The sequence below is a fragment of the Rhea pennata genome, chromosome 5, assembly GCF_028389875.1.
Source record: "Rhea pennata isolate bPtePen1 chromosome 5, bPtePen1.pri, whole genome shotgun sequence".
Classification (NCBI taxonomy): Eukaryota; Metazoa; Chordata; class Aves; order Rheiformes; family Rheidae; genus Rhea; species Rhea pennata.
The window spans coordinates 18,404,875-18,428,364 of record NC_084667.1 but is presented as its reverse complement, the minus strand read 5'-3'; the positions used below and the strand labels follow the sequence as shown (position 1 = coordinate 18,428,364).

Below are 23,490 nucleotides of genomic sequence, written 5' to 3'. Positions count from 1 at the left end.
GTTAACATATAAACAGAAGTATTGACATTAGTAACAGGATTTTGTATCTATTATTACCCTATTACTGGATGCTTTATTCATCACTGTGCCTTCTCTGAAGTGCCTTATACTTTATATTTAAAAGGTGTGGGATGGACAAATAATCTTCATTCTACTTGAGTATACTTGCACCCTAGTGAATCACTATTTTTATGGTTAAAAACAAAGCAGAACAAACACACACAGAAAAGTACGTACCAGCATGTTTATTATTCTAGGGAGAGATTGAGGCTGACAGTGGGTGATACCTTAGCTCCAGATGCAATAATTGCTATTTTGTTAGCCATGAGGGGAGAAAAAAAATGGACTCCTTGTAAGAACCAGGATAACATTCCTTTTTTCCCTGCCACCTCACCCCAAAGCAACAGTCTCTTAATTGTGGTTAAGTGTATGTGATACAGTAATGGATAGTTTACTCATGAGAATAATATTTCTGAGCAGTAAAGTTTTTGAATACTAATTCATTTGACTGCTTGGATAGTTGCTATGTCTGTTGGAGTTGTTTTGCTGTTGTTAAATGGATAGTCACATTGCTGAAGTCTGGTAAATTATTTTCAATGAAGTTTTATATGTTAATGTATTTTTTTTTTAAAAAAAAAAAAAAAAAAAGGATACATTTACACCAAGGTCATTGTTGTCTTGTGTGGATGTGTTACCAGAACAGCAGTGTTTGGGGCTTCGCTCATCTTCTCTTGTGTAGGGACACAAAGGAAGCTTCCATGACTGCCCGTCTGTTTGGTCTTGTACTGAATTTTGAGGTGATACAGGAGATTCAGTAATAACTTTCATGTCCTTGTGTTTTAAAATAGTCTTTGAAGAAATTTGTATCAGCATCTCCCAGAAAAAGGCACAAATTAATGAAAAAGTGTACCTTTTTGTTATACAGCTGTGTGATAGGTGCCTGAAATTAGACTTATCCCTCAGGATTTGAGTCCTAGCAATCATATGAGCGATATAGAGTAAGAAGCTCTTCAGCCACAGTACTAATAGTCTTCAATGTAAACTATTGTGTGTTTTCTGGATTTACATAGTAGATTATTCCCCAAAACTGATCTTTCTGTAATTATTTAAATAGCTACTGTCTATACTGTACTTGTGATATTATTTTACAGCTGCTAGTATCTGCTACTTTTAAGTTGTTTGTATGAGTCTGTCTACTCTTTTGGGGATTTTTCTCAGTTTGGTGCTTCCTGCATTGCATTTCATGGAGATGTCTTTTTTTACTCTGTGACTTTCTTTTTTTCTCTTCTTCCTCTCTGTAGACTGAACGTCAAAGCTTTCATCAGTAATGTGAAGACAGCTCTTGCTGCCACTAATCCAGTGAGTAAATTTAGGATTTTAGGCCTGAATTTTTATTAGTCCTTAATCTGAAGACTAAGTGTGTTTGTCCTGTTTCTGGAAGGCTGTAAGGACCTCTGCCATTACGTTACTGGGAGTCATGTATCTTTATGTGGGGCCTCCTTTGCGAATGTTTTTTGAGGATGAGAAGCCAGCCCTTCTGTCCCAGATAGATGCAGAATTTGAGAAGGTAAGAAGTATAGTACTCTTGAAACCAAGTATCATGCTATGTGGAAGCTTCAGTAACTGGAATCTGTAGTAAAATTGTAGTCTAAACTATTTTTGTAAGTGAAGTAGATTTTGGAAGGCTATTCACCAAAGTAGGTGCAAACTCTTATATAAAAATACTATGTCAATAGTAGTCACTTTTTTTTCATGATAACCTTCAACAAGTTTCCGTTCTTCTGGAGTAATATTTTAAAATGTCTGTTGCCCCGTAATAGCATATTGTTCATGTCACATTTTTTTTAGTATCAAATTAAAAAATCTTAACTCTGTTTCTGATTTTGTATGGCTTGCAGATGCAAGGGCAGACAGCACCAGCCCCAACTCGTGGCATTTCTAGGCACAGCGGGGCCAGCGCAGATGATGTTGAGGAAGAGGAACAGGAGGATGTAGGGAATGATGTTGTGGATCTCTTGCCAAGAACAGATATTGGGTAGGTGTGGATTCTACAAACTGAAGATGTACTTTTGGTGCAACATAAAATCCCAGACTGTATTTATCAGCACTTCTTCTTTGCACAATACCATGTTCTTAAAGCATGACTCAAATATTAAAGAGACAAAATTAGGAAAACGTACTATTTGCTTTTCTTTTGCAGTGATAAGATCACAGCTGAACTGGTGTCTAAAATTGGGGACAAAAACTGGAAGATCCGGAAGGAAGGTCTTGATGAAGTGACAAGCATCATTAATGATGCTAAATTCATACAGCCAAACATAGGAGAACTTCCAGGTGCTTTGAAGAGTCGTCTTAATGATTCCAATAAAATCTTGGTATGTTACTCAATCTTATTCCAGTCACTTTCAGCTTAGAATTGAAGACAAGATATTTTTGAATTCTGAATCTTGCTTAGGACTTGCATCTATCATTAATTGAAATATTTATGTCATGAAATCAACAGTTTGAAGCCAGTGAACTGTGTTTCCAGATTACATGCTTGCCTGCTTTTTGTAAAAGTTTGCCTTTGTGTTGTGTTGTAGAAATGCCTTCACAAAAGGGTAGTCGGCTTCTGTGGTCTAGATATAATGTAATCAAACTTTTTTTTTTAAAAAAAGCAACCCCTTTCTGCCTCAAGCTTGAGTAATTGCTCTGCTTGTGACAAAAGTGACGAGTACTTTTTAAAAGTATTTTTAATGGACCTTAATTTGAATCTACTTTTAATGTAGAGAAATAAATTTTGCCTGTGTGATGAATTTAAGGGCTAGAATAAATATCATTGAGCAGGCACTCTAAAGTAAAAACCCAAACATACAACAATGTTGCCCCCCCCCAGAAAAAAAAAAAAAAAAAGAAGGAACTTTGGAGCTTTGAGCAAGATTGTTAACAGTAGTTTATTCAAAACCCTTTATTTATGTGCAGGTGCAACAAACACTGAACATTCTCCAGCAACTAGCAACAGCAATGGGCCCAAATATCAAACAGCATGTGAAAAATCTGGGTATTCCCATCATCACAGTCCTTGGGGATAGTAAGGTAGGATACTAATAAAGGCCTTTCCTTTTTGCAGTTTGCTGTCTGAGCTATGCCTGAGAATAACTATTACTATTTGGGCTTGCTTTTGAGGAGTGAATGGTAAATAAAACTTAATTGGAAGCTTACAAAACTTTTGGACAAGTTCTTACCTAAGTCACGGCTTGTAATCCAAATACGAGCGTCTGTCTGAGTGTATATTCTGCTTGACATATGTTCTCTTGCTTGTAAATAAACCCATTCAGTGCCCTAATTTAGCTTTTAGCTGAAAAATGATGACACTCTGTGTGCGTGAATCTAATGCCAAAAGTACACCACTTCAGACTAATTTGACTTACTTGTTAAATTTACCAAATAAAACTTTTATTCTTTTAGTGTGTCAGTGTGGATTGCGGTGTGTGTTTGCAGATCATCCTTATGTCTGCATTAATATGTAGGAGACTTTCAAACTGCAGGTAGAAACATGATGCTGAGAAGAGAACTGCCACCAAAGCTTGTATGATGTTCATACTAATTTTGCCAGTGTACTGTGTTAAAATCAAAGCTAGAACCATGGGAAGGAGAGGTATCTGAAATAGAGTGAAAGAGGTTTGGGCAGATGCTGATGTTTTGTGCCAGAAGTCACAAGCAGTTATCGGAGATGGCATACTTCAGGTATCTGAACATGAGTAGGAAGAACAACAGGTAAGAGGTGAACAGACTCAGGCTGAAAGTCCTGTTAGTGTCAGAAGCTGCCATTTGGAAAGTTGACTAAGGTATATGTCAAAAACCAGTTTTCTGCCATGACATATTCTATGGTGCCCATAAGAGGAAAAAGATGCTTGAAACTAGAATTTTATGTCTGTATTGCCATACACATTGGGAAAGAATTGTCCTGTCTGTCCCTCCCTCCCGTTCAGTATTGCAGTGGAGTTGCTAAGAGATTAAAAGGAGTTCTGTCAGAAGCCAAAGCTCATGCAATGTGAACTAGTATTGGTCCACAAAGGCATCTTCTGAGCCACTGTGTGCTTGTGAATGTGTCAGGTCACCCTTCCCCCTTTCCAGATTTGATGGAGCTTCTCATCAGTATCTAGGAAAAAGAAACTACTCCTGTGCTTCAGTACTATGAACTTCCTTCTTGTAAGGACTACATATATCCAAAAGTGAGAAAAGCCAGCTTCTAGTTTACAAACTGTAATTTTTCATGAAGCCTGCTAATGAAAAATCAAAATGTATTATACTTTAGTGACAAGATATGCTAATTTTGAGTATATACCATCAATATATGCATGCTGTGCTAGCACTTAATGTGTTTATATTCTTGGTATTTGCAATGTATGCATTATCTATTCTCTGACCCTTTTATTGAAAGGGCAAAACCTCAGATTATCCTACATGAGGACTTCAGTAAGACTTGCTGCTTTTCACATCACAAGGCTTGACATGTTTGTTTGCAGCAGTAGGAAAGACTAATCCTGCCTGCCACAGATAACTGAATACCACTTTATAAAGGTATTTCATATTGGAGATAAGCCAAGATTGCCAAGAAATGCTTGCCAAAACGTTGGGTGCTGACACCAATAAACTTTAAAATATGGTTGAACAGCACCCAAAATCTAACAGTTGCTTCTGTTGGAAGGGAAACTAAGTTTAGAATAGAACAGAGACCCCTTATTTGAGCTGGGGAGCTTTTGTTACCTCTACCTGAAGCTCAAAGCTGGTTGATAGAACTGCAAGAATGCAGGCTTCAAACTGTCTACAATTTCAGCTTTGTAACAGTATTGAGAATATATGCTAGCTGTGAAGCAGCAATTGTCACATTTAAGACGACAATGAATCTGGATCTACCTATCCCAAACTATAGGAAGACTAGAACTGATCTTAGAGCTAGAAAAAAAAAACATCCTAGTTCAAATTGTTTTTTTATTAGGAATCTTAAAGAACTGAGATTGCAGATGCTTCTGTTTTCTGTTTTATTCACAGTCTAATCATCTGAAGAAATAGCAAGTTCCCTTCAGCTGTAAATACATGGTTTAAGGATGAGACCAACTATGATTATCCTATCCTATTACAAAAATGCATAATTCTAGTGTTACTTGTAACACTGTAGTGTTCACAGAGGACTGTATACTCATTAAAGTATTGTTGCAGTAATAACTTTTCTTGTAGTACTGCAAGGTTTATCCAGTTGCTAGAATTCGTAAAGATGAAGAGAAGGGCTCCTATTTGAGGAGCCCGTCCAAATGCTGGAACCATTGAATAGCTAAGGGAGGCCCAATAGCCTGTAACATAAATCAAGATAAATGAAATTTGGGTGATGGGAACCAAGGCCTTTTAGAGAGCCTGATAAGCATCTATTTGCTCTCTGGCACATGATTTCTCTGCTTGCCCTTCCCCTGCCCCCTTGACTTCCCCCTCCCCCCCAAAAAAAAAAAAAAAAAAAAAGTTTAAAGATTGGACAACACATTAGCAAGAATGCTGGTTTCTTGTTTAGATGCATACCTAAATGAATTTTATATGAAAAAATAACATACTAAAGGTAAGTGAGCTCTGTTACATCAGCAGCTTCCTTCAACAATTCAGCCTACTTAAGGGTCTAGTCTTCTGTTATACATATACTTTTATATATATGTATAAGTCATGTCTGTACTGTCAACATTTTGAAGAACTGTAGTTATGAAGTGTTTTTGAGTTCTTATTGCACATCAGCTGCTTCAAAAGGGGTTGTTCTAGAGTCAGGCTAGAAAAAAAGTTAGAGATTGAAATTAGGCAAGAGTAGGGGGCTTCTGTCTTTCAGATGCATATGTCATAAATGAGTGCCCTGAAGCTGATAGCAGTCCATAACCCACTTGCCTTGCTTTATCAAAGGTCATGCTTTATGAATGTACTAAATCTATTTTAACCATTAGGTAAATAATTAACCATATTATATAGCTTTCTTGTGAGTTAGACTCCCAAATTCTTATCACTGAATGGCAGCAGGTACAAAGTGCTTTTAAAGATGTCTTTAGATTCTTAAAAATAGATAGTAGATAAGCATAGTGTCTGATTTCTGTGACTTCTGCATCCAATAGTATCATTAAAATTAGCTTCTTCTGGAACCTAGATCTTTTCAAACAGTGAAAAAAAATGGAATCTTTGAAGTATGTGGTAAAGCTTTTCCTTTAATTGAAAGGATGAATCTAGTACCTCTTCTGCTGTGATCTTCTGACTGACCTTTAGGATTATTCTTCCTAAATCTTGTTCTTATTACAGAATAATGTTCGTGCTGCTGCACTAGCAACCGTGAATGCCTGGGCTGAACAAACTGGTATGAAAGAGTGGCTGGAAGGCGAGGATCTCTCTGAGGAGCTCAAAAAAGAAAACCCTTTCCTAAGACAAGAGGTAAAGGCTTCTGTTATGTAAATTTCTCCTTACGTTCATTTAATCAAAGTATAACTGTATTTGCTATGGGCTATGTTTATCTAAGCAAACGGAAATTATATAAAGGTATCATTACATGAGTAAACAACAAATGGCTTGGTGTTGATGCTGACATAAAACTTGCTAAACCTTACAAGGCTAGCTGAGCTGTCTTCCAGCATAATAACTAATTCAAATTCAGTGCTGTCCAAATAAAATTTAAGCCTATTTTTGATCAGCCTTTTAAGAGCTGGTGTGTGTTCTTTCAAATTGACCACATGATAGTGAAGAAAAGAACAGAACTGAACTGGAAGCATTGATATATTTGAGGTTGATAAGGTGTGCCTTATCAACTGCACTACCTAGTTCTGATGTTGCTTTCAAAAAGAAGAAAGGGCCTGTGAAGTCTTACCAGATCACACTCCAAGATTTAAAGTAGCTGTGTAATGTCATCCTGTACTTGAGAAAAAAGCCTCCACCTGCCAAAAAACACACCCTTCTTTATCTCTCCCTCCCCCCCCCTTTAAAGTTGATGTTATTTAGGACTTTCGTCTGAACAAAGGTTAGAAGGGTTTTTTGTTTTGGGGTTTTTTTTCTTCCTCCTATGGAGGCAGCAGGATGGAGGTTTTTGCCTTTGTGTAGGAGAGTCTAAAGGACTACTATTCAAGCTCTTGTGATTTATGCTAGATATTCCAAACATTAGTGAACATTCAAATTTTATCTGAACTTTATTTCAGCTTCTTGGTTGGCTGGCTGAGAAGTTACCTACTCTCCGTTCAGTTCCTTCTGACTTGCTTTTGTGTGTGCCTCACCTCTATTCCTGCCTTGAAGATCGAAATGGGGATGTGCGTAAGAAGGCACAGGATGCCCTGCCATCCTTTATGATGCATCTTGGCTTTGAGAAGATGGCGAAAGCCACTGGCAAACTAAAGGTATTGCTGTCACTAAAACTAGATAATGTGACATATTACAGTCACATAGTTAGTATAGTCATAGTTATTGTCTTGAGTCATGCAAGTTTGTCTGCATTGTTGACAGTGTGTGTGCATGTGTGTGGGGCTGCTAATTCGTATCAGGAGGCTGTGAGTTCGAGCTTTTTCTGCCTCAGACTACTGCCACTACAGGTTTATCACTTTAGGAACTTGATACATACTCACTCTGCTTTTTCTTCCTGAAAAGACCCATCTACCTGTAGATAAGTTCTCTATCAGTTATAGACCAGCTCTATACCTTTGGCCATATCTTTATGATTGCTTCTAGCAATTGGATGTATGTTATGGATCCTTGAGCACTGAATCACTGCTCATATCTCTCCATTAACTTTGTATGACTGTTTGTCTAAAACTAATTGGAGGTTCACCTAATATTTCTCATAGGTCTTATCAGACAAATTAATGGAAAGGTGTTTTATCTCAGGATAAAATACATAAAAATAAAAATACTTTTAGATATTTCCAAGTACCGTGGAAGATGCTAAACAGAGAATAGCTTGTTTCAAAGTACTGTTTTCCTTGTGGCATGTATTAATAGGATGATCTTTATTTGTCACTTTTCTTTCTTTCTAGCCAACATCCAAAGACCAGGTACTGGCCATGCTCGAGAAAGCCAAAGCCAACATGCCAGCCAAACCAGCTGCTCCTGCTAAAGCATCTTCCAGAGTGGTAGGGGGAGCAGCTACAGCCAAATTTCAACCTATATCAGGTAACCTCTCTGACGATTAGCAAAAGAAGTTGACCATGGTTAAGGTTGCAAACAATTGTGATCCAGTGAATTTTGTCTGCAGTTCTGGTATTTTGCTTTTTTTTTTTTTTTTTTTTTTGCAGTTGAGTCAGCTGCAAACGTACATTGGAACCCCAAATGTACATGGGGTGTGGTGTGCTTTTTTTTCTCCACATGACTGTCAGTCAGCCTCTCTCTGAGGATGTCTGCATGGTAATAAGAAACTGACAGTCTAACTACAGCTTTAGACAGTAGAGTGTGTATGTGCATTTTAAATTTTTTTGATAGCAACAAGTTATCAAATTGGAATGATATCAATTAATATTCTTAATTATAGTCTTAATTCTGAAAGCTTTTGTCTGCTATCACACAATGTAAGGAACTTCCTTTATGCACCTAAAATCCTCATACCTCTCTACGATCATGAGTGTTATTGTCTCTGTAGACAGTTCTCTTCTGTGCATTGACTGTATAAACTGTATTGACCTAAAATGGGCTTGTTTGTAGTTTTGAAATGGTCTGTTGTTTCTCCAGGCCTTGCTGAAGATTCAGGGTCCAATACTATGGAATCCAAACCTGATCCCAAAAAAGCCAAAACAGGAGGAGCGTCTTCTAAAGCTAAGGTGTGTTGATTCTATAGGATAAGATTCATATGAAATTCAGTCTTACTAAATGAATAGTTGTAGTTTATTAACTAGCCCTTGCCGAGGGACTGCTTTTACCAAGGATCTTTTTGCTGATCTGAGCTCTTAAATGAGAAGTATTCCCATATCACCTTGTTAATCACTATTTTTATTATAGCTTATTTAGTTCTAAAAAGTTTGTTGTCACAAATGCAGATTTGTAAGCTGCTTATTCTGTGCTCTAAGTCTCTTTGACCTCGCTGACTTGATGTGGCTGAGAATTCGTTCTTGCCGTTGCAGTTCCAATGCTATACTTTGAACAGTAATTTTGAGCCTTATATACCAAAGAAATTCTTATCACCCTTATGGAATGAAGGGTAAAAGGTTCTGTAGCACAAAATGCAGGAAGGGAAGGAAGCTTCTTAAATGTATAGTAGTAGCCTCAGCTGATTGCATCTTAATTGCGGTTAGGCTCTATCGGTACAGTAGTTCTTTTGCTATTAGCTTTAAAGTTTGTCCTGTGTATATAATAAACACTGTTCCTCTTCACTCCAGTCCTCTTGCCTCCATTGTCTAGAGTAATGCTGTAATTCAAACAGTTGATATAGGCCTAAATTCATGATGGCATGAATGGGACAAACCTTGAAGGATTTGTAGCTTTGCCTAAGTTAATATAGTCTTCTATCAAAAATCAGATGCTAGAGTTTATGCCTTTGCTGAACACATAACAAACCTGTAATAGTAACTCTTAGGAATAAATGTTGGTCTAACCACAAAGCTTTTTTTGTGGCCTATTTACAGCAGTCTGATGCTAATAGCAGTATGTCCAAGGGCAATGCCAGCCTGTCCAAAGCTAATACAAACCTCAGCAAAGGCAATACCAGTCTGACAAAGAACAAATCTATCAAACAGGTATCACATTGGGTCTTAGGAATGTGTGTGGGTGACTGGTGCTCACTGATTGAGTGAAGTGTTATATTTCACAGGATACTATTGCACATGCTTTAGTAGGTTTTGCTTCCACAGCAGCAGAGCACATACTTTTAAAGTTCTAATCAACATTGTTCTTCCAACTTCTGCCTGGCTCTTGTACACCTCAGCAGCATGAAGTTGGGTGGTATCTGATGCTTGTGATTGCTTGGACTGAAGCATATGTATGTCTTGTGTTGTCTACTAATACCTTGCTTTTTCAGGGTGTACAAGGGAAGAAAGTACCAAGCAAGCCTAATCTGAAGGAAGATGATGATAAATCGGGTCCTATTTTTATCATAGTCCCAAATGGGAAAGAACAGAGGATGAAAGATGAGAAAGGTCTGAAGGTGAGAGAACACTGAATATATTCACTTACTGAAGTTAGTGTAATGTTAGTGCATTCTTTTACTTTTGAATTCAGAATTTAAAAAGCTACGGCTTGAAAGTGCTAGTCTCTATCCATCTTGTGGATAGATTAGTTGCCTGCTGTTTCAACTGGCTTTCACAAGCCCTTAACTCTTCTACTGCAGTGCTTTTCTGCTGCTTTCCAAAATTTGTGGGTTTGTACACTCTTGTTCAAAAAAAAATAAAAAAGAAAAAACCCTTCACAACTTCAAGAGATGGTCCTCTGCTGTAGTGTATTAACTTGTTATATGAAAATAGTTGACCTAATTTCAGATTTTTGGGATCTAGTGTAAATACTCATTTTGAGCAGCCCTTTCTATCAGGCTTGCTTTCTGTGGGAAATACTGTTGCTTAAAACATGTACTTCATTGATTACTTGCTAGTGAATAGACCTATCTGTATCTTAATAACTACCATTTAAAGTAATTATACTAATTGGGGTAATAGCCTCAAGATAACCACTTAACATGTTTTTTTCTGTGTAAGTGGAGATGAGCAAGCACTACTGCTTCTGTTTTTCTAATGCAGTCCTTTACTTGATGATGAGATGATTTTGAAAACGTTCTAAAGTAGGATAAAGAGGGATGTAACTTGCAGACTCTTTCTGAAAAGTGTATTGCTTGCTTTGAGTCCCAAATGCTGCCTTCTATAGGTGTTGAAGTGGAATTTCACTACTCCCCGTGATGAATATATTGAGCAGCTGAAAACTCAGATGTCCAGTTGTGTGGCCAGATGGCTGCAGGATGAGATGTTTCATGCAGACTTTCAGCACCACAACAAAGCACTGGCAGTTATGATTGAGGTGAGTCTGGATTGTGGTAGTAAATGACAATATATAGAATTATCTCTGTCATTAAAGAACCTGCTTCAATTAAAATCAAATAGGTATTCTCTGAAAAGTCAGGGATGATTGTGCTTTGAAGTTAAAACTTAAGAAATATAGAAATACTTTTCAGGAGAATGATAAAATTATTGACTGCCCCTTGGGAGAAGGGGAAATCAGTTTGTTCACTGAAGACTTCTCTTAAAATTTGAGGAAACTGTATAAGTTATGAGTACTTTTGACTCTAGAAATCAACCTATAAACATAGACTATCTCATGAGGCATAGCTTTTCCTTATTCTCTGCTCTTGCTCTTTTCTTGAGCAATGTGTTTCACTTTGCACAACTCTTCTTTCCTTTTCACCTCAAGCACTTGGAGAGTGAAAAAGATGGAGTCATCAGCTGTCTGGATCTGATCCTGAAGTGGCTTACGCTGCGTTTTTTTGATACCAACACAAGTGTTTTGATGAAAACACTTGAATACCTAAAACTGCTTTTCAATTTGCTGAGTCAAGAAGAATATCACCTTACTGAAAACGAAGCATCCTCTTTCATCCCGTATCTTATCCTAAAGGTACTGTACATTGTACAGAAATGAACCTTATTTTTCACGAGGAATGTAGCAGGATGCTATCTTAACACTGTAGAAATCTGCTCATTCGGAATGTATTGCATATTTGCCCTTAAAAGAAACTTACCAGGAGGGTTTTTGCCCTGAAAATGACCCTGCCTTCCCTAATTCAGACTAATTGCCAATATCAGGAAACTGTTTAAAACTTTCTGTATTACTTTTTTATTCATGTTTTTTGTGTGTGTGGGGGGGGGACTTTACACTTCCTCCTAGGTAGGAGAACCGAAAGATGTTATCCGCAAGGATGTACGTGCCATTTTGAACAGGATGTGTCTCATATATCCAGCCAGCAAGATGTTCACGTTCATCATGGAGGGGACAAAATCCAAAAACTCAAAACAACGGGCAGGTGGGAAATAGCATTATGAATTGGGCAGCTTCAAAATAAAAAATATGCACTTGTCAAGAGAACTTTGAAGTTGCTTTGGTTTTAACCTGGAAAAGCCAACTTAATGTTGGCTCCATATCAGCAGCCAGATTATAAGCCTGCCTTTAAGTAGGTTCATTGTCTTAGTGAAACAGTACTTGGGAGAATTTTAATAGTGTTGCCCAAATGACTAAGGGAATCTGATAATAATTTGGTCAGGACTTTGAGAAAAAATGTTGCATGTCTGCTTCACCTTTTATTTCAGGAATTATTTGTGGTATGATGTTTGTAGTTCTAAGAGCTCCTTAGTCACCTTGAGAATATCTCATCCTGTTATAACCAGGAAGTTAATTTCTAGGTACAATATAGCATTGCAAGCTTATAACTGCTTAGAATCATAGAATCAGTAAGGTTGGAAGGGACCTCTGGAGATCTTCTAGTCCAGCCTCCCTGCTTAAGCATGTTAGACAGGGTTGCATCCAGGCGGGCCTTGAAGATCTCCAGAGAAGGAGACTCCACAGCCTCTCTGGGCAACCTGTGCCAGTGCTCCGTCACTCTCGCAGTGAAGAAATTCCCCCTCGTGTTCAGGTGGAACTTCCTGTGCTTCAGTTTGTGCCCATTGCCTCTTGTCCTGCCACACAGGACAACTGAAAAGAGTTTGTCCCTGTCCCCTTGACACCCTCCCTTCAGGTACTTATACATATTGATAAGATTCCCCCCTCAGTCTTCTCTTTCCCAGGCTAAACAGGCTGGCCTACATTACCTAGATGTGAAATATCTGTAATGTTATGCATATATGGTAATGGAGGATATTTGGGAGAATGGTACAAGGATGGCCAACAGCTTTCAAATGCTATTGGTTGAAGTAGTTTGAGCCTTTAGTTTACTATACATCCAGTAAATCATACTGAATATTTCTAACAAGAGGGAGGGAGAGAACTACCATTCTGTCACCAAATTTGTCTTCATGACTGACTCTTCTACAATGTATATTCAAGTTGTGCAAGAAGCACAAAAATCAGGCTTTCTTCCCAGGAGTTCTAAATTTCAACGTACACACGTTATTTTCTTCCTCTAGAGTGCTTGGAAGAGCTTGGATGTCTGGTTGAATCATATGGCATGAATGTATGCCAGCCAACTCCAGGGAAAGCCTTGAAAGAAATGGCAACTCATATTGGTGACAGAGACAACACAGTGCGCAATGCTGCACTGAACACTATTGTAACTGTCTATAATGTTCATGGTGACCAAGTATTCAAGCTGATTGGAAACGTGAGTGTACCTGGAAATAATTTTTTTCTTTTTTTTTTCTTTAATCCTTATGTTTGTGTAGGAGACTCTCGCTGTTTTGCTAGTCACTGTTTTGTTAGTCATGACACGTTTTGCTGTTAGAGTCAAGAACTTTACATAATGTTGGAAGTATTCAACATATTAACCAGCAAACTTTTAAAGGATCTTACTGGTTAATTGCCGATTAAGGGATTTATAACTTGGATGTTCAGGAATGAAACTAAAATTGAAGAAGTGAGGAAAAACACTAATCTGTTATGGGAATTAAATTGTTTATAAAGAGTAACTTGCTTTGTAACACTGAGACTTGGATTAAATTAGTTGACCAAAAAAGGCTATTTGATGGAGCCCCAGCAACTATTTTTGTTTAGTAGCTGAGGTGTGCTAAAGGTTTTTGCTTAGTTTAGTTTATTCCACTCCAGTGTTTTAAGGTCTCTCAGTACTATGTTGCTTTGCATTGCTGCTTTTTCATTACTGCTGAAAATCGCCTTTAGCATTGTAATATAAAATGTAATAAAAGTTAAAGATGACAAAATTCAGTTTCCAAAATAAGCTTTACTTCCCCAGCTTTCAGCAGGAAAAAGCAAGTTCGTGGCATTGTCTACAACTACTGTGTCTTAAGAGATCAAGTAAACTGAATTTTTTGGCACTGGAAAAGCCATTAGGTAACCTGAGTTAAGTGCAGTTAGACCCTTTCTACTAGAGAGATTTCTTCAGGTTTGGAGAACAGAACAAGAAATGTTTCCAGTAGCACTTAAAACTAGTATAAATATGACATATATGTCAATACTAGTTTTTTTTGGTGCTGTGATTTATGCCACAGTACATGCAAGTAGTTGGAGGGAATCCTTTATGGAGTACTATGCGCAGGGAAACAATGATTGCCTTTTTGCCTTTCCAGCTTCCTGAAATAATTCAGGTTTTTTAATAACTTTACCGTCTACTTTCTCTGGTAAAATCTCCACGAGAATTAATACTGCATTTTCTTTAGCATTTTGGATTCCTGTCTTATTTTAACTATTCTTCAAAGTGAAGTCTGTCTCCTGAGTGTTATGTTGTAGTCCATATACCTTCAGATTATGAAGGCCAAGAACTGCAGTATTTGGTTGTTCAGCCCTTTGTAACTGTGGCTTTCTAGGCTTTGGAATAGTCCACTTAGCCCCCAAATGTACAGGTTTGGGGTTTGAATTCAAAATGAACTTGTTTCTTGGAAATAAGTGACCTGAAAGCAGCTATGTTCAATGTTAGAGCTTGGCACTATGGGTTAATTAGCTCCTGAAGAAGCCTCTGACAGTCCAGAGTGACTCAAGTAGATTGCTACTAGATGGTGGTACTGACAGTTCCTACCCTTGTTATTAGAGTCACTTCTATCCACAGTAATAAAAATATATCTTCTGTAGGTTATTGAGACTTCTAAAACCTATAGAGCTTGCAAACTGAGTGAAAGTGTTTTGTGCGTGTGTGTGTGTTGTAGCTCTCAGAGAAAGACATGAGCATGCTGGAGGAGAGAATAAAGCGGTCAGCCAAAAGACCAGCTGCTGCTCCAGTGAGGCAGGCGGAGGAGAAACCTCAACGCACGCAAAACATCAGCGCTAATGCTAGCATGCTACGGAAAGGACCAGCTGAGGATATGTCCTCCAAACTCAAGTACGTAATGAGAAGTTATGGTTTCTGGCCTACATAGTACATGTGCTAATACCATGTCTGGCAATGTTATTTTAGTTCTAAAATCATCATCTTTGCATGTTGTGAAAACAGGCCAAATAATGCAAAACAAAATATTTGAAACTTTTTTTTCTTTTGTCTTGTCTGTCTTGAAATCTTTCTAAATGGTCTTGTGCCTTTTTTCACTGCTTCTCCATGGACAGAATTATGTATCGCACTTATAGGATGTAAGTACTGCCCACTAACTCCTTGGTAGAAAGGCTCTTGTATCTTTTGATTTCTACCCTAGTCATCCCTTCTTGAGGGTGGCAAGTTATAGGTTATTTGCAGACGAAAGAGAGAAACCAAGAATAGAGGACCTCTACCAAGGCAACTACAAATCAAACTGCAGGGCAGACATGGCACTTCCATGTTTAAGCAGCTGCTGGTAATACTGGGAGAATTTATTCATATATGTTGCATTAAGCTTAACATTGATTGGACCTTGTTCTTAACTTGTTAGGGCAAACATACAGCATAGAACTGATAAGCATGTGTGAATCAGCGTGGGGCAACGGTACTAGAAATAAAACAACTTTCTTATCTATTCGTTATCTTGGAGGAAAAGTCCCTGTTAAAAGTTACACATTTCCATCAAAAATCCAATATGCAGTATTTTGACCTGCAAATAATGTGGAGTTATTGGAAGTTCTAGATTCAGATTAGCTTGCTAGGTTACTGTGTAGAACTGCATCTTAGTCATCATGTTAAAAAAAAACCAAACAAATAATGAAAAAGAGCCACCCATGAGAGGTCATATGATATTCTGTTAATGCTACTTTAAACTGTGCTGAGTATCTCTCCTAACAAACTAGTGCGTATTTCTCACAGTTGCAGTGGGTCTGGTGGTGGGTTATGGGGGAAATTGGGGAGGCAAGTAACTAGCAGCTGCTCTTCTGGCCTACAAAAGCTTGATGTACTAACAAATAGGGGAATGGCAAAGGGGGTTATGGTTAAGGGGCTTGGATAAAGTCAGATCTGCAAAACCTATGCTATCCTGTTGTAAGAATTTTAGGGCTACCTGTAGATGCTAGTGCTAGTACTCTTGTCTTCTGCATCTATAATAACCACCTCTTTCCTGGTTTCTGTAGCCAAAATCGCAACATGGGTGGTCACTCTGAGACAACGCATACAGTTCCACGGGAATTCCAGCTGGATCTTGATGAAATTGAAAATGACAATGGTACTGTCAGATGTGAGATGCCAGCTCTTGTACAACATAAACTAGATGACATCTTTGAACCAGTCCTGATTCCTGAGCCCAAGTGAGTCTAGTTACAGCTCCACTTAAGTGAATCTGTTATGGCTTTTGTAATTGTTTTGAGAAGTGGAATTGACAATGTTAGTCTCTTGTGTTCAGACTTCTTTACTTAATAAGCTTCAACTAGTTTGAAGAGTGGTATTAGAGAGGCAATCTGTGGCAATGCTTTGAAATCTGAATAGGAGTTATTTCTAATGAGGAAGGAAAAAATAGTTCTGCTTATGTGTTTTTGTAGTAAGAGGATCTTGAGTTTGTAAATGCATCATCAGTGTCTTTACAGGTAGTGGAATAGATGCATCAATAGGAACAATTCCTTCCTTGAGCATTTGCTGTGAGGATGAAATCCTTTTCTCTTGACTATAAGCTGTCACTGGAAAATAGCAGAGAAGTGTAACTTAGAACCCTCTCTCTAAAGTCATGAATTCTATTTTCTTCAACTGTTTAGGATCCGTGCTGTATCCCCACACTTTGATGACATGCACAGTAATACAGCTTCTACTATCAACTTCGTCATCTCCCAAGTAGCCAGTGGTGATATAAATACAAGCATTCAGGCTCTGGCACAGGTAAGAGAATCAAAGTAGCAGCTATTCACACTATGCTTGAGCTGTTTGTCTGCGAGGATGATGAGTTGCACTCTGGTGGAGCATCCATGTCAGGTGATGTGGACTCTGCTCAGAATCTCCCTGATGACAAAACGAAGTGCACAGGGGCCATCTGACTCGCTTTAGCAACATAAATTCTGTTTAAATGATGCATCATAAACTCTTAACACACACAGAAGCACTAGGTAGATACGTATATCTCTGCTTTTGTCCTGGGCACATATGTGATACTAATCTGAAAAAGCTGACTGTTGACAGTGAAGCTTAGCTTTCAAATGGATACTGTTTTACAGACAGCAAAAGAAACTTTTATCTTGCCTCCTTACTTCCTCTCCCTACCCCCCTCCCCCACACACATACCCCTAAGGTGGCTCTAACTACTTAGAAAAGTTTTGTCCAGAAGATTTCACAAGGTGGCTAATTGCAGAATACGTAATGAAGCGTTCCTTGTTCTTGAATGTGTGCAGAGTAGGATTGCAGCTCACAAAGATCATTGATTAGTTATGTTAGGATTAGCTACAGGAGTCTATGGTCACTGATTTCTGGGTGAAGGCTTAGAAAACAAATGCGTTGGCAAGTGGATTGGCAACAGCAAGAGTTTTTCTGCAGTAGTTTTAAATTTTAATTGTTTTGTACTGTTGTCAGCTTGTTGACTTTATTGTACCTGATTTTGTTTGGTTTTTTTTTTTGTTTGTTTGTTTGTTTTTCCCCCCCTCCCCATTTATTCTCTTAGATTGATGAGGTTCTTAGACAAGAAGACAAAGCAGAAGCTATGTCTGGCCACATTGACCAGTTTCTAATAGCTACATTTATGCAGCTTCGGCTAATCTACAACACGCACATGGCAGATGAGAAACTGGACAAAGATGAGATAGTAAAACTTTACAGCTGTATTATTGGGAGCATGATCTCGGTAAGACTTTTGAATTAAGATGAAGAGAAGTTTTATGCAGAAATTGCAGGAGAATAGAGTGCCATTCCCATGCTGACCTCTGCCTAGGTTACCTTTGTACTGAGGTTTATGAGGGTTTGTTACTAGGTTATCTGCTTACTGATGTATCTTTTTGAGAAGGAGTAGGGATTTAGAAATTAGGGAAAGGAGGAGGTCTGTCTGCTGCTTCTCCAAAATATAGCTAGTCTAACATTTTAAAGTTCTATTTTAATATTTCTAATCTCTTTCAATGCTTAACTGGTGACCTGAATGTTTTCAAAAATCCCTCAATAGAAATAACCTAACTGAGTTTTTAAGGTGTAACATGTATGGATGGGTCGGGGGGCTGTGTGTTTGGTTTGTTTGAGTGTATGTTGTGTGGAGTGTCAGTCTTGTTTTCTTTCTTTTTCTTTTTTTTTTTTTTTTTTTTTTTTTTTTTTTTGTTGACAAACTTGGCAATGTAGTCTAGAGAACTCCCTGCATTAGAAGTTTTCTCTGCATAACAACATTTCAATGTTGGCTTCAATTGGTAGCTATTTCAGATAGAGAGTCTGGCTCGAGAGGCATCCACTGGTGTGCTGAAGGACCTTATGCATGGTCTCATTACATTAATGCTGGATTCTCGGGTTGAAGATCTGGAGGAGGGTGAGCAGGTCATTCGATCAGTCAACCTCTTGGTAGTGAAAGTTCTGGAAAAGTCTGACCAGACCAACATCTTGAGGTATATAAAGAAAATGACGTGCTAGTTGCTTTTCTACGTATTCTTACATTTAAAACCTTTCCTTTGCTGGCTGATCTTGTTCATTTGTCACTCTGTCTGTAGAATAGTTAAGCTGGTTAATGAAGAATTGTGATTGATCGTTAATTAATGGTGATAAGAACTTGACTGCACAATCTACACAGCTGGAGACAGGCTAAGCCAGCTCAGCCTTGTGTTCTGTATGTGTAGTACTTCAGTATCTCGCTTTATAAGCTCTTGTGACGTGAAGTACTAGAGATAAAGAACTACTGTACAGCATTAAACATTATTAAACAACTTGACTAGCCCCAGTCTGTGGTGTGGTATTTTGTGGAGAGTTGGCATCTTTACTCTGATACTTCCTTATGTAATTCTGTTACAAATTTATTCCTTCTAGTGCTCTACTTGTTCTGCTTCAAGACAGTCTGCTAGCAACAGCCAGCTCACCTAAGTTCTCAGAACTTGTCATGAAGGTGAGCCTGTAAGAGGTTTTGAACTCTGAAATATCTGGTTTGTCTGTAGCAACAGCTTAGATGCTGCATTTTTTTCTGATATATACACCTTTTTGTAACTGACATGACTTAGAAACAAGTTGGGTATTCTTAATGAGGTTAAACCTGAAGGCTCCACGCTGTGGGGATGTGCATAGTATATATATGTGTTATCTGCTAAAATTTCTTCTCATGTCATTGATAGTGAACTCAGCACTACTCCATTCTCTTATATATGCAGCTCTAAAGAGAGATCTGGGATGCAACATAGCTAGTTATAAAAGGGTTAGTGTGTACCATTTCAAATATGTCACTCTGCCATAGCAAAGTGAAACAGCTCAATGATCATTATGCATAATCTGACCTTATACGTTTAAGTGTTTCTTCACTGAGTTATCTTGCTTTAAGTCAAACTCTTTTTTCAGTGTCTGTGGAGAATGGTGCGGCTTCTCCCCGAAACTATTAATAGCATCAATCTGGATCGGATTCTGCTGGATATCCACATTTTCATGAAGGTCTTTCCTAAAGAGAAGCTGAAGCAATGTAAGAGTGAGTTCCCTATAAGGACACTGAAGACTCTACTTCACACCCTCTGCAAGCTGAAAGGCCCCAAGGTCAGAGCAGTCTCTAGTCATGTGTTTTTGTTTTTTTAACTGGATTTTCATGCAATTTTTAACGCTTTCCCTCTTTTCTTTTAGATCTTAGATCATCTAACAATGATAGACAATAAAAATGAATCTGAGCTGGAGGCTCACCTATGTAGAGTAATGAAACACTCCATGGACCAAACTGGAAGCAAGGCTGATAAGGAAACAGAGAAGGGGGCTTCTCGTATAGTAAGTGGTGCAAATATCTTGGTAGAAAGAAAGGATGTTAAGGCAATTTATTCAAGAAATAAGCTTTTTCAGTTATTGTTGAATATGAAGTAGTACCTACTTCTCCGACATGTGACTAGTGTTTGAAACAGACTTGGAGTTTCAGTTTTGAGGCTATTTATGGATGTTTTCAGAGCTTGCAGTGTGTTTCTATTCTTATCTGAATATTCTGTGCAAATCCTATGATGAGGTGCTTGTAAGATATTCAACTGGGCAGTATAGGCTTTATCCTGATGGTCATTGCATTTGATCTATTAAAAGGTAACCATAACAAGAACAGACTTTAAACGTTCTCCACTGGGAAGACCTGTAGCTTGTTAGTATTCTGATTCTTGTTCTGTGTAACCAGTGGCTGTATAAAACTGTAACCACCTTAAGGTAGTCTTTGTTCTTGAAGCCCTGTGCCCAGCCAACAGGGTCTGATAGCACTGTGTTTATTGCAAGATTTGTCTAACTTCCTCGTGTTTTTAGTGAATGCTTTGTTGTTGCTTTTTGAGAAGTCTCCTTTTATTTATTTAGGAGGAAAAATCTTCAAAGGCTAAAGTTAACGATATTTTGGCAGAGATATTTAAGAAGATTGGCTCCAAGGAAAACACTAAGGAGGTAAGTGCTTTCTTTCTGTAAGAAAGAGAATATGATACATCATAATGGTGTACTCAGCAGTTGTGATAATGCCAAGGAACTCTTCCCTCCCAGGGTTTGGCAGAGCTGTACGAATACAAAAAGAAATATTCTGATGCAGACATTGAGCCCTTCTTGAAAAACTCATCTCAGTTCTTCCAAAGCTATGTGGAAAGAGGGCTCCGGCTGATAGAAACAGAGCGAGAGGGGAAAGGACGCATTGCTGCTTCTACAGGTAGGTATTGTAGCTACACTGTTGAATCAGGAGAAGCAGATCTACAAGAGGAGCAGTTGCATGTGCCATATGGGAAGCCCATAAAGGTCTCTAAATATTAGTTTCTAAAGTAATTTGCATACACTCTTGGCACTTGAATTGCTTCACAAGGCAACATTTTGTACCCTTTGCAGAGACTATACATTCTTTGTTTACAAGGAAAATGTTACAACTCTTTGTTAAATGAAATGCAGAATACATCTGAAAGGCTTAGTAAAGAAGTGGTTCTAATTTGTATCTTGTAGCTGGGGGTGAACTTTAGCCTAAGCTACGTGTCCCTGGTATCAGAAATTATTTCTGTGAAGTGTACAGCTGGGTTATAACAGCAACAGCTGTCAGGTTTTTTAACTATTTGGTTACTAAAATGGTACAGCAGTCTTCTGACAAAGTATTGTTTGCTATGGAATCTGAAAGTTTCTTTAAATAGCTTGAGCTGTTCTGTAGAAGTCTTTGTTATGACCGCTTTCCAACAAATCAATGGGTTTTTTTGATTAAATTGCAGTTAAACAAGCTTGAAATACAATAGTGAGTTTCTTTGTTATGGATGAGCGTAAATCAGTATTTTAATATGACACTAAGGAGGGAATGTGACAGATGATTAGCTAACAGTAAAAGCTGATATATAGTCTGGCAAAAATACTCTATCTTTAGCATTTGTTTTTTCAAGTATGTAATTGTGTCCCTTGCAGTAAACTAGTGAAAACAAATCCCTTTCTCCAATGAGTCTTAGATCTTGCCATTTGTTTCAAGATGGAAAATTTTTTCTTATAATGTAAAGTTATTTTCTAGTCTTCTGGTAGAGAATCTTTAATTGCCTTGCTACATACCTTTCAGAAACCACTGTTTCATAGATGGAATTAGAAGAAGCGATAACTCTGTTATCTGAACAGGAAAAGAGAAGGTTAGAAGCAGTGATGAGGTCTACTCAAGAGTACTGCTGAACTCAGAGGCAGAAGACTCAAAACACTTTCCCTCCTGCAAATATAATTGGCAAAGTTCTCTCTATTGGACTTCATGGTTATCTCTGACATCAGCATCTTCCCATTTTTTGGCAGCTGTCAGCCTCAGTGCTTATTTCTTAGACACTCTGCCAACATTTTTGTTCTAATTTCTTTTCTTTTACTTTCAGTTATCACTTTTAAAGGACGTGACCATGGACATGGAAAGGCCAATATGCCTATACCAGCAAATACAATAACTGTTAGTAGTTTATGTAGCTTATAGGTTGATTGATTCTTCATCCATTGTATGTTATTTCAAGTAATTGACGAAGAGGCTTGGACTTTCTGACTTTTAAACTTTTCCCCTCCTCTTTTCCCTCTCCCAGGAATTTCTCCTCAGATGGAAGGAACATGTGCCCCTGCTTCTACCAACACTGTATCTTCATCTATAGGAAACACAAATGGGGAAGAAGTGGGGCCTTCAGTCTATTTGGAAAGGTTAAAAATCCTTAGGCAGCGTTGTGGCCTTGACAATGCAAAGGTATCTTATTTGACAGCATTTGTAAATTCCTGAGGAGGGGAGAGTCTGTTGTTCTTAATCTGACTTCAAATGGCTAGCCCTCATGTGCCCAAAGGCAGATTGCAGTCAGAACTGATCATGTTATCCTTCAATATACTGTGTGTTTTGTTTGCTGCATGCCACTGTTCCTGGTATAAAGGACTTTAAATTTGTTATTTGGCCAGGTAGACTTATATTTTGGTTCACTTTGCTGCACTGATGTAGATACAAGTTATTCCTATAGCCCTGCAGTTTCGTATCTTCCCTTGCGAGGTAATAGAGCTTCAAAGATCTGAACAACTTAACTCTACAGTTCTTCAAAGGCTAATGTATATTGATTTTCTGTTTGAAGTGAATGATGTGGAAATTCTAGATCCTCCCATTCTGAAACATTCAGAAGAGCTGAATGAGGGTTTTGAACCACATTTTGTGTATGTGGGTACTGAGTGCCCTTTTCAGTAAAGTGTGCACCCTCTGTCACATGAGAAGTATCACTTGCTCCCAGAATAGTCGTAAGACTCAAGCACATCACTGTTTGGCCTTTATATAAACTTGTACATCAGCTTGCAGCTCTGTGGAGGAGAAACAACATGTTTCCTAGATGCTGAGAACAAGGTAGTTTAACCAAGCAGAAGTCTCATATTGGTAAAAACAGCAGCTTGACCTTTTGGCAGGGTGGATCTTGCCAATCAAAGTTTCCTCTTCTACATTCAGTGGCTTTCTAGAGTGAATGGGATGTTGCACCTAGGAGTAGACTTTCCTCTTCTGTTAGAATTCAGGCTGTAGAAAATTGTACCACACCATCTCAGTGAAACACTGATCTGCTGTGAATTTTTGATCTTTATTGTAGCTGCTTATTCTCCAGAGCAAGGCCTGCATTCATGTATTTGGAACCTTACTAAGTAGAAAGAAGTTGATACAGTGTCCTGGTATATCCAGTAGTGTAGTTTTTCTAGTAAATAGTGTGTTTAATCCAAACGAGAAACTGTGCTTTCTATTTGGAATTGAGAACTGATCAGATGTGACTAATACTAAATTCTGTAACTAGACTTGATCTGAGGCTGAAAGGTTCTGAACATTTAAAAATTTTTTAATGCATATAGTATGAGTTCTGCTTAATGCAGGTGGTTGGACTCTACAGTTTCTTTTTGTACATTAATTATGAATCCTAGGAATTGATTACTGTAGTTAGCTTTGCATGGGTCTG

General features: G+C 38.1%; 1 protein-coding gene and 1 non-coding gene across 4 annotated transcripts in view; both read left to right on the top strand.

The window, feature by feature from the left end:
• Nucleotides 1-23,490, top strand: part of CKAP5 (cytoskeleton associated protein 5) — a 52,851-nt gene that overhangs the window by 26,795 nt on the left and 2,566 nt on the right. For 2 of the 3 annotated variants that reach the window (XM_062576731.1, XM_062576733.1), the window contains exons 19-44: nt 1,302-1,359; nt 1,442-1,567; nt 1,899-2,035; nt 2,201-2,375; nt 2,962-3,075; nt 6,307-6,435; nt 7,191-7,385; nt 8,019-8,154; nt 8,707-8,795; nt 9,597-9,707; nt 9,989-10,114; nt 10,825-10,974; nt 11,365-11,568; nt 11,839-11,974; nt 13,071-13,264; nt 14,757-14,929; nt 16,078-16,251; nt 16,693-16,813; nt 17,586-17,765; nt 18,317-18,504; nt 18,920-18,995; nt 19,439-19,627; nt 19,712-19,849; nt 20,408-20,491; nt 20,585-20,744; nt 22,111-22,265. In XM_062576731.1, the coding sequence (XP_062432715.1) occupies nt 1,302-1,359; nt 1,442-1,567; nt 1,899-2,035; nt 2,201-2,375; nt 2,962-3,075; nt 6,307-6,435; nt 7,191-7,385; nt 8,019-8,154; nt 8,707-8,795; nt 9,597-9,707; nt 9,989-10,114; nt 10,825-10,974; nt 11,365-11,568; nt 11,839-11,974; nt 13,071-13,264; nt 14,757-14,929; nt 16,078-16,251; nt 16,693-16,813; nt 17,586-17,765; nt 18,317-18,504; nt 18,920-18,995; nt 19,439-19,627; nt 19,712-19,849; nt 20,408-20,491; nt 20,585-20,744; nt 22,111-22,265 (3,718 nt within the window). The remainder of the gene's footprint in view (nt 1-1,301; nt 1,360-1,441; nt 1,568-1,898; nt 2,036-2,200; nt 2,376-2,961; nt 3,076-6,306; nt 6,436-7,190; nt 7,386-8,018; nt 8,155-8,706; nt 8,796-9,596; nt 9,708-9,988; nt 10,115-10,824; nt 10,975-11,364; nt 11,569-11,838; nt 11,975-13,070; nt 13,265-14,756; nt 14,930-16,077; nt 16,252-16,692; nt 16,814-17,585; nt 17,766-18,316; nt 18,505-18,919; nt 18,996-19,438; nt 19,628-19,711; nt 19,850-20,407; nt 20,492-20,584; nt 20,745-22,110; nt 22,266-23,490) is intronic. The other variant, XM_062576734.1, reaches the window with a different exon arrangement.
• Nucleotides 16,864-16,974, top strand: LOC134141723 (small nucleolar RNA SNORD67). Its single transcript, XR_009958706.1, has one exon. It is a non-coding gene; the product is annotated as a small nucleolar RNA SNORD67 (small nucleolar RNA).